Raw genomic sequence first — 9,381 nt, 5'->3', positions numbered from 1 at the left:
CGGCGCCTGCATCATTACCCGATCAATGATCGATAAGATTCAGAAGGGCCAAGGCCGGCACACACCGGCACGTTGCCGTCACGTGATGTTGCTACTCTGAATGCCGGGACCCTCAGGCAACAGAACATGCAAGGCTGAAAAGCCAGTGCAATAATATCAAGCTTAACTGGAGTATAAGTACATACGGTAGGACAGGAGTCCATCCTCGAAATGTCACGGTTCGCTTGGGAAGCAGGCTTGACGTGTAGTACGTAAACCAGATAACGAATCAGTTAATAATGAACTAATAGTAATGAACCGACTATTGCCCCGAGTAGGCTCGGTCTCTTAAGCACTCGACAATCGTGTTCCGAACTTCCATCATCGCGGCAACCAGTGTGGCCGTGTGGTAGTAGTACAATTACATACTGACCATATTACAGGATGACTCTCGCTCAACTTATTGGATACAGTGTGCTTACCTTTGCAGCATGGAAGCTTGTTCGGAGACATGCCTCCAGAAAGGCAAACGCCCTAGATGTTGCAGGCCCAGATAAGCAACATTGGTGGAAAGGTCAGTTTTCTCTAGCGGTCAGTTCAAAATGCTCACATTCATCGCTGTAGGCAACATGGAGTGGATGTTTGTGGACGGTTTCCAACGCTGCTTAGATGTTGCTGCAGAGTTTGGTGGAGCTGTTAGGATCCCTGTGTTATTTGGAGTACGCGTTATGCATTACCCTCCATAAGACATGATTATTGATGTGAAGACCTCAGGAGGAATGGCTATATGTATCAGACCCACGCGCGCTCCATCATATCCTTGTCAAGGAGCAGCATACCTTTGAAGAAAATGACAGCTTTTTGTCGTAAGAGTCAAGTATTGCTCGAACGTCCTTCACTGACCCTCCTCGAGTTGCAATAAGCTTATCTTCGGCGACGGTCTTATTTCGACACTAGGTAAATCTTGTTGGTAATCATCATGGTTTTTTTTCATTGCTAGTACAGGGGAACAGCACCGAAGGCAGCGCAAAATGCTCAATCCAGTGTTCTCCACTGCCAATATGCGGGAGCTCCTGCCCGTTATTCAAACCATCTCCCATCAGCTAAAATCTATTCTCGTGTCAAATCTTTCTTCCCGCAGTGAGGATGATCATGCACGATGCAGGGAGTCCGTAGAAATCGATGTGTTACCCTGGCTCTCCCGCAGTTCTCTGGATTGTATTTGCGAGGGCGTGCTGGGCTACCATTCAGCTGCACTAGAGACAGGAAATGAGGACGAGTATACAAATGCTCTACGAATGTTAGGGTGCGTAGGCTAACCTGCCAGTGGAATCATCCCTTGACATGCTCTGTCTCACAGTCCATTCATCGCTAAAACCCTGATAGTTCGTCCTATCATTCCGATAGTTATGCGCAATTGCTCTCTTTACTGGCGAAAAAAGATGTTAGACTGGCTGACGATAAGTTGGCTGCCGACGCAAATTATGAGGAATCTTAGAGAGCTACGCCAAATAGTCGAAATCATGGACTCAGCCAGTAGGGCCATCTTTCAAGAGAAAAAGGCTGCGCTGCAGCTGCAGCTACCCTCCCCTCCCCTATCACAGGCCCACGACACGTTGGGAGGAACAGCGGGGAAAGATATGATGTCTATCATGGGTGAGTAATTATTGGCAATGCAGTATTCATTCTCACGTGGGACACGTACAGTCAGGGCAAACGCCTCATCTTCCGAGGCAGATAGACTAAGTGATTCCGAGCTCTTGGGACAGATGAAGTCAGTTCTAGTTGCTTCCCCGTGGCTAAACCTGACCTCTCAATCGGATAGCGTCATGATTTTTGCTGGTCTCGAGACGACGACGGCAGCAGTGGCTCGTGCACTGTACATGCTTGCAAAGCACCCTCATATCCAGGAACAACTGAGGATAGAAATTTGTGGTGCTATGGCTGCATATCAAGTTCCCGACCCCGATCATTCGCACGCCAAAGATGAAAGCGCATCCGCCAGGCTGTCATATGATGTATTGATGAATCTTCCTTTACTAAATGCAGTTGTTCGAGAAACATTAAGGCTCTATCCATCGTTGCCTGTTCTCACTCGAAGGTTAGTTTAGTGTCGAGAGACGGTACCTGCTGACACTTCTGAAGAACTACAAGATCGGCATCAGTCCCATTACACTTCCCAGTTCGGTCTGCATCTGGTGAAGAGATCGATGTAATCCATGTGGCTAAGAACCAGAGACTCGTCATATCCATCCTTGCTGCGAATCATAATCAAGCTGTCTGGGGTGAAGATGCGTCAGAATGGAAACCTGATAGATGGCTCAAATCTTCTCAAGGTTACATTTTGCGCAAGTCATGAGACGTAGTTATTCACCAAGATTCTTTTAGGGGTCTCACCTGGGGACAAGGACGGAGTGAAATATCCGGGTATTTATTCATCTATGTGTGTCGCAAGAAGTTGTTTTGTCACGTGCGTCTCGCTAAACGACCTTCAGGATGACCTTCCTTGCAGGCAATCGTTCCTGCATGTAAGATGCCAATTTTCCTGAACCTGAATATGTCCTCACTATACGTAACCCCCAGAGGCTTCAAATTTGCCGAAATGGAAATAAGTGAGATATCTGACATGTTGGTAATTAGGACTTTGCACTGAAGAGCTTGCATTTCAGAGGACGTGTTGGCCACTCTTCTGCCAGCCATTCACTTTGCCCTGCCGTCGGAACCCGACGACAACGGAAATGTGAAGGAGATACACTGGAAAATGACTGGTTTCCACATACCGGTAGTGAAGGCACCTGCAGGAGATGGTGAAACTCCTCACCTGCCTTTGAGCATGCGGCTTGTCCGAGAATGATCATTTGAATAGTTGGTTCCATGAGTGATCTGGACGTCGTGGCTCAGTGCATGGCAGTTTACGGTGGCGAAGGAGGAGATGTAAGGCTCTTGTGTCTATATGATTATTATATTCGATTTCGATACTAGTACATGTCTTGCTGTACTACATACATACTCTATGATACGCTGGCTGTTGTGAATAGATCTACTGCAGGAGCTTTGCATAGACTCGGATGAATATTTGATGGGTTTGAGACGAGTATTTATCACTCACACTTACATACACATCGTAGATAAATTACATGGTACCTTATATCAGTTCATCCAAAGTCATATCTCCTGGTATGTGTTCTAGAACGGTTGCTTTAATTAGTGCATCTGATGCAACACAAGGCGGGATGGAAGTCGCTGCCACGATATTCATGCTCTGGCTTATGAGGGGAGGTCGTGTCACACGGGTTAAATTCGTCCGAGGCTTGCTATCTCCTGGAACCGCGACGGACTTGTACATCATGATTTCATGCAACAAGTCTTCGTTCGCTGCAGATATGGCGTCCCGGTCGCGGATACACACGAGTAGTTTCTAGTAGCTGTAAGTCAAGCGAAAGATGAGACGATGAAGATGCATACCTGCTTGACCTCGGAGAGCTCCCGACGAATCCTGTCGACGTATAAAATCCTCTGAACAGGATTTTTATGGCCAAGAATTTCAGCATTAAACTTGCTGAGATTTTCGGCCTCCTCCTCTGCAAGGTTGTTTCTCGCCACTAGTGCTTCAGTCTCATCCACCAAGTTATAGTATGCTTCCTGGAAACGTGACAAATCTGCCAGCTCTGCCTGCAACCTGTGTAGGTTTCTCAGGTCAGTTTTCTGTGGTCTAAGTACAGGCGGCGGATACATACTGCTCGATATCAGCCTTGAGAGCGTCCTCAGCCGTCTTGCTGACATGGAGTGCAACGGACAACTTCTGAGAAGTGTCGCGCTCCCTCTGTAAAGCTTGTGTGTGGCTCGTCGCCATGTCTCGCATACTATTCTCGAATTCTTCTACTCGACGCTGCAACATATGTTGTTCTGCACGGCCTTCCGTCAAAGAATTTTGGGCGTCAGTCAGAGCGCGCTGTCCGGTGGTGATTTCAACCTGTGCTTTGGTGAGCTCAGCCCGTACAATATCCACTTCGACTGAGTTACGACCAAGTTGGTCGATGAGTGCACGGTCAATTTCATGCTGCTTCTCGAGAATGCCCTGAAGGCAAGAACACTCTGAAAGTAGCTCGTCAATATGAGAGCGATAGAAATCGGATATAGTCCTAGTGCACGCCAGAGCACTTTCCTGGACCGCTATGGTTTCTTTAGATATGTCTGTTTCGCCCTGGTCGATGTCTCCCTCCAGACAAAGGAGTTCACGAAGCGCAGTGCAGTGAGAGCAGCAACCGAGGACAGCTTGATTCTCCTGCAAGGTTTGCAAGTGGAAAGCCGCTTCTTCCCGAGTGTCGCACAGTTCTTGACACAAGAGCGTATTTTCTTCCTGAGTGTGGCGGACAAGATTGGCGAGCTCAACAACTTGACCTTCTGAGTTTGCTAGTTTTCGTTCCAACCGGAATGCACGTAATTGAAGTGCGGTATGGTCCTTCACAAGTGTGGTATGACTTGATGCAGCGACGCTTGTTGTGGCCAAGCGACCATACTCCTCCGCGACACGAGAAAGGACGGAACGGCATTGGTCCAGTCGAGCTGCAAAATCGTTCTCTTGGTTCTCGGTTCTCCCTCGCAGAGATGTAAGTGTTTGGCGAGCATGTTGGCAGTCCTTATTAGCCGTGTCAAGCTTTGCTTGGATTGTTATCATCATGTCGCGTGATTTCCGTGCTTCTTCATCCGCCTTTCCTTTCGCCTCATTGACACAGCTTTCCAAAATATCTCTCTTCTTCCTCTCTGCAGATACAGTCTTTTCTAATTCTGCAATCTTCCTCTCACGTTCCTGAATTTCGTCTTTCCTCCTTGCCTCGAGACTCTGCAGTGCTTTCTTCGTCTCGCTGCTCTCCCCCTGCTTGCTGACAAGCTGTGTGCGCTCATGTTCGGACGTGCGAAGTTTGACACGTAGCTCCTTCAGCTCGGTTTGATCAGCAGCATTGTTCTTCTTGTACTCTTGGATTCGCGATTCGAGTATTTCGTTATGTTTCTTGAGCTTGTCCAATCTCTCGCCCTGCTCCAAGCTGGTCTTCGAAAGACGAGCAACTTCGAATTTATAGCGTTCGATTTCGGTTTGATGCTGTATAACACAGCTTGAGTCCAGAGTTTGGAAAACGATCAAAATATTATCTTACCGCCTTCTTACCATCAGCGTGTACTTTTTCCAAGTCTTCTAGTTTCTTCAATAGTATCGTGTATCGATCCTCGCTTGCATGTTTAGCGGCTAATGCGTTCTGCACAGCTCTTGGCACAGAATTGTATGAATTTGGTCCTGTAAATATATTGGTGCTGTACTGCCACAGAACCGTCAAGCTCACCTGGAACACTGAATACCTTTTCCTTCGAGAAACGATCGGTTTTGTTCAGAAATGAACCTCGTTTGTTCGCGTCTAGCGGGTCTTATCGTAACATTAATGTCAGAAAAATAATGCAAATGCGTTCATTATTTCACGTACCTTCTGGCAGGCTGTAGGTATCTGGTCCTGGAGCATTGGAAACTGCAAGAGTCGGAATGATGAACTGCGTGTCATTACAAGGACCCAGACACGTACTTTTCTCTGTTGCAAAACGTGAACCCTTGGGGAATGACATATCTCGTCGACTTTATGATACGTTCGGTCCCTGTAAAGCGTGGTATGTCACGACGACCGCTGGTTAGTATGTAGGTTCAGTTCAATCAAACATAGATCAATAAACGCGTCGCGGTGGGTTATGATGCTCACGTGATTGAAAACAGACGCGTCTCGCGCAGCCTGGGACTGAGGAAAGCAAGCAGATACAATCGTGAGTAAGTAGCGTTAACACTACAATTATGATAGTTCGTCATATATCGTGATTTTGTGCGAACAAGATAAGAGAGGCATCGCCGTACGTGTGAAATGAAAACAGAAATAAAGATCCAGGAAGGAAAATGTTACAATGTTAATACTAGTTATGCAAGTAGAAGATATATCGCAATATGGTTAGCTGCTCTTGATGGCAAGAATTACTGGTAACGATCGGCGTCGTACGAATGCACCCTACACTGGAAAAATCGCAGCCCCAAACCAGATGTCAATATGATGTTCCAAATAATATCTCATTAAAAATTGCGAGATCAAAGCCGTCGCAGCTCACAGCCCTCTTGATTTCTGGTTCCTTAGATCCAATACTCCATCACTCATACTGAGATCAGCATCCAAGACCCCACGAACATCTCTTACGCCACCAAGATCCACAAGGAAAGGACAGAGATCAGTGAGCTCCGTGTCATGTGGATCATTAAACCAGGAAGAAACAGGGATCGCATTATTGGGGTGGAAAGTATATGATGCCGGAGAATTGTCCAGAATGACGATACTTGCAAGCGGGCGACCCAGCTGGGAGAGATCCTAGATAGAGTAAGCGAACAGCGAAACATGCAGGAAGCATGTGTCCATTACCTTGACATAGTCTCCATTATGACTATAGCAACTCTCTCTGAATAGTCGATGCGACACTGCTTGATGAATGTCTAGCTTATCTAGGACCGGGTCCGCAAACTGCAAATGAAAATGAATAACAACGTTAATGTACATAGAACAACACCCTCAGACCTTGCTCACGCTGGCGGTGAATACCACCACCTCATAGATTTCGCCCATCTTCTTCAGGAAGTCATCCACACCCGGACGCTTGGTGACGTTCACATCGTGCCAAAGACACTCAATCTCCACTGGTACAATATAATCCGCGTGTTGAAGAGACTGAAGGTTCAAAGGAATGTGTCAAAAATAGCATAGAATGTAAGGTGGAATACCCACCCCAAAACTGCTATGAACAAGGGTCTCGTCGAGGTCAAGGACGAGACATTTGCGCCCCTTGTGTTGGGATGATATCGGGGGTAAAAGTGGGTGTGGTACACCATCCTAGCGAATAACAAATATCAGCCGCAGTCTATGAAAATATTGTAAGGCTCACGGGCCCTATCGGGATGCCAGTACCTCCATCCAGGATAAGAGCATCCTCCATCGGTTCTACTTCTTCGATTTCAGGCACTTCCTTTTCTCCGTGGCCCTCTTTAAGGTCTGTGATACTGTTTTCAGAATCTGTCGCTGTATGTGAGATATCTTCAGCATGTGATTTGGTACCCCTCGATGATGTGTATGATGCGTCATCACGAGAAATTTGTAAAGGCGAGGAGGTATCTGTCCCTGTCGATCCTGGAGGTTGGACTGCTCCGCTGGTCATCCCCTCTGTTTCAAACCTGGGGAAGAAGATCTTGGTTGGCATGAGGGAAACGTCAACGTCGACCTCTGGGAGGGTGGCCCGGGTTTGCGTTGAGAGAGGGGACGCTTCCGAGCCAATAATTACTGGGAAAGTTGGCTTTTCGCGTTCCTTCTTAACTTCATCCTGCTTTTCACTGGAGCCGGCCGGTGGCGCTGAGCTATTGTTGGCTGCCGAGTCAATAATCTTGTATTGCACGGAATCATGACTATCGACGTCAGTCGCATGCGCGTGATCGCTAGGGGCATTGCATGGCATGAGCTCGCGGACTAGTTTCGTCATGAAGGATTCCTTCTTCTGAGAACTTCCTGCAGACTCAGTCTCATTCACTGGAGCACTTGGTAGAATCAGCAACCTTATCAGTTAGTTGTTCAATCAGTCTGGCACTTCCCTGGCAATCATGACAATGCATGAAGTTTGATTAGTAACACTCCGCTAACTGACTAATGTTTCTAAACTCCGCCTAGTCATACCACTGACTCCCCGATTTCCTGAATCATGCCGCAATCCCCAATTCCGAAAACTTTGTCGGTGACACATTTGATATGATTACCATCAGGGAAAACTCCGGATTTTTCCAAGCACGCATAATCGACTTCCAACTAGTGAAAGCACTCGCCATCACCACAATCACCTGCGAGCATTTACCTTTGGTCAACCTATGTTATAACAGTGTTGCAATGTACATCACCAAAATATCCTATTACAGCGCTGGCATGCTTTGGGCGCATCAGCCCTTGGGGGGCCTCACCCACACCTGCTTGGTGGATATGAGTATTCCCTGGGGTGTGGGTGCAGGTGTCACAACTCATACCCCAGGGTCCACCCATGCAGTTCCCTAGCACTGGCCTATTGTACGATATTATTACAACTTGAGAGCCTGGTAGACAAAACTGAGTCTCGGCTTGGGCATTGAAATACGGTTAACTGTTGTCCTTACCCTTCCCCAACTTTTGTACAAGTTCCACAGCTGCAACGACATTCAGCACCGAGGAAACGCCTACATACAAGCCTTCAGTATTAAAAATTTGACACAACATGGATATCACCTTCTCGTCCGTATGTGAAGTGCCCCCGCGAGGTCATTACAAAAGTGCCAAAATTACTTGTGACACGACCCTAACTGATCACTGTATGAATGTGACGAGGACACGATAGAACGTTCAGCCATCACGATCACAATAATACACAGGATAAGTCTAACCTTCTGTGATGGAACTTTCAGAACACTCAACGAGATTTCCACCAGATTTGACATGTTCGTATAAGACACTTCCAGGCGGATCGGTGAGCTATATTTGCGTCCTGCCGTTGCTCCTTTCCTTCAGATACTTGCCAACTCCGGCCAGAGTGCCGCCAGTACCGCGCAAACGAAGCAGTCGATCTCACCCTTCCTCTGTTCCCATATTTCGGACCCAGTAGATATATAGGAGACGTGTGCATTCGCGGTGTTATCGAATTGGTCTGTCCATGACATTCTTGAGCTTTTCGGCATACTCCTCCGCCTGGTGATTGTAGTTCAGAGTCTCGTGGGGAACTGCGGAAACTGGTAGACTTCAGCATTGAGCATCTGGAGAAGGTCAATCTTCGCTTGGCTCTGAGAACAAAGCATCAGCAAAAAAACAGTAACCAAATGATTGCATTTACCTGAGTGTTAAGCATGTAGCCCCTGGCTCTACAAACATAGACAGGCCGATACTAGTGTTGCCTGCGGTACCTTTGACAACGGTTCCACCGAGTTTTATTCTGGGTAAATCTCAACACTAAATGCGTCATTAAGTACATTATGCCCACTCACCAACCCTTCTTCTCCGCATCCTGAATTATACTGACGGCAACCGTCTTTGACGCTGCCTGCGGGGCTTTAGAATCCAGCTGTCAGCTCTGAAAGCGTCTTAAGATAGATCTAAGCATGTATAATCGCTGTTAGAGGGGTATTTCACTGCCTTCGCGGATGGATCTCCTCACCAATGGGGTGTCTCCCACGGAGCCGATGAAGCAGTTAACAGCGTTGTTGCTTGTCACAGATTCTCTACTTTGCTGAACACCAATCCGCTGTGAGCCTGATTCTATCGTGTGATCTGTAAATCTAGGGTTAGACTGAGAAATTATAGAAGAGGCAGAAAGCGAGTGAGC

At 47.2% G+C, this 9,381-nt stretch overlaps 3 protein-coding genes across 3 annotated transcripts; 1 reads left to right on the top strand and 2 right to left on the bottom strand.

Moving 5' to 3' along the window:
- The first annotated feature begins 16 nt into the window (after positions 1-16).
- HD556DRAFT_714655 (cytochrome P450) lies at positions 17-2,975 on the top strand. The gene is made up of 14 exons (XM_041311390.1): positions 17-247; positions 318-553; positions 604-698; positions 754-845; positions 893-936; positions 985-1,285; positions 1,340-1,635; positions 1,687-1,753; positions 1,805-2,080; positions 2,125-2,315; positions 2,368-2,422; positions 2,475-2,507; positions 2,563-2,591; positions 2,649-2,975. Exons 2-14 carry the CDS (start codon positions 424-426, stop codon positions 2,831-2,833), a joined length of 1,794 nt encoding a protein of 597 aa, XP_041165690.1. The 5' UTR covers positions 17-247; positions 318-423; the 3' UTR covers positions 2,834-2,975.
- Positions 2,976-3,124: 149 nt separating this feature from the next.
- On the bottom strand, positions 3,125-5,391 carry HD556DRAFT_1227928 (uncharacterized protein; the record flags this gene model as incomplete). The annotated part of the gene is made up of 5 exons (XM_041297192.1): positions 3,125-3,397; positions 3,445-3,658; positions 3,717-5,080; positions 5,136-5,272; positions 5,319-5,391. Coding segments are annotated over 5 exons (2,061 nt in total), but the record flags the coding sequence as incomplete, so codon positions are not given.
- Positions 5,392-6,113: 722 nt separating this feature from the next.
- Positions 6,114-7,527, bottom strand: HD556DRAFT_1437846 (HAD-like domain-containing protein; the record flags this gene model as incomplete). The annotated part of the gene is made up of 5 exons (XM_041305760.1): positions 6,114-6,371; positions 6,423-6,521; positions 6,576-6,725; positions 6,783-6,887; positions 6,940-7,527. The coding sequence occupies 5 exons, from the start codon at positions 7,525-7,527 to the stop codon at positions 6,114-6,116; spliced, it is 1,200 nt and encodes a 399-aa protein (XP_041165688.1).
- Positions 7,528-9,381: the final 1,854 nt, after the last annotated feature.

The sequence above is a fragment of the Suillus plorans genome (genome assembly GCF_016647745.1).
Source record: "Suillus plorans strain S12 chromosome Unknown HD556scaffold_5, whole genome shotgun sequence".
NCBI classification, from domain to species: Eukaryota; Fungi; Basidiomycota; class Agaricomycetes; order Boletales; family Suillaceae; genus Suillus; species Suillus plorans.
Note: the sequence above shows the minus strand (reverse complement) of the source record. Positions and strands in the feature narration are given on the sequence as shown.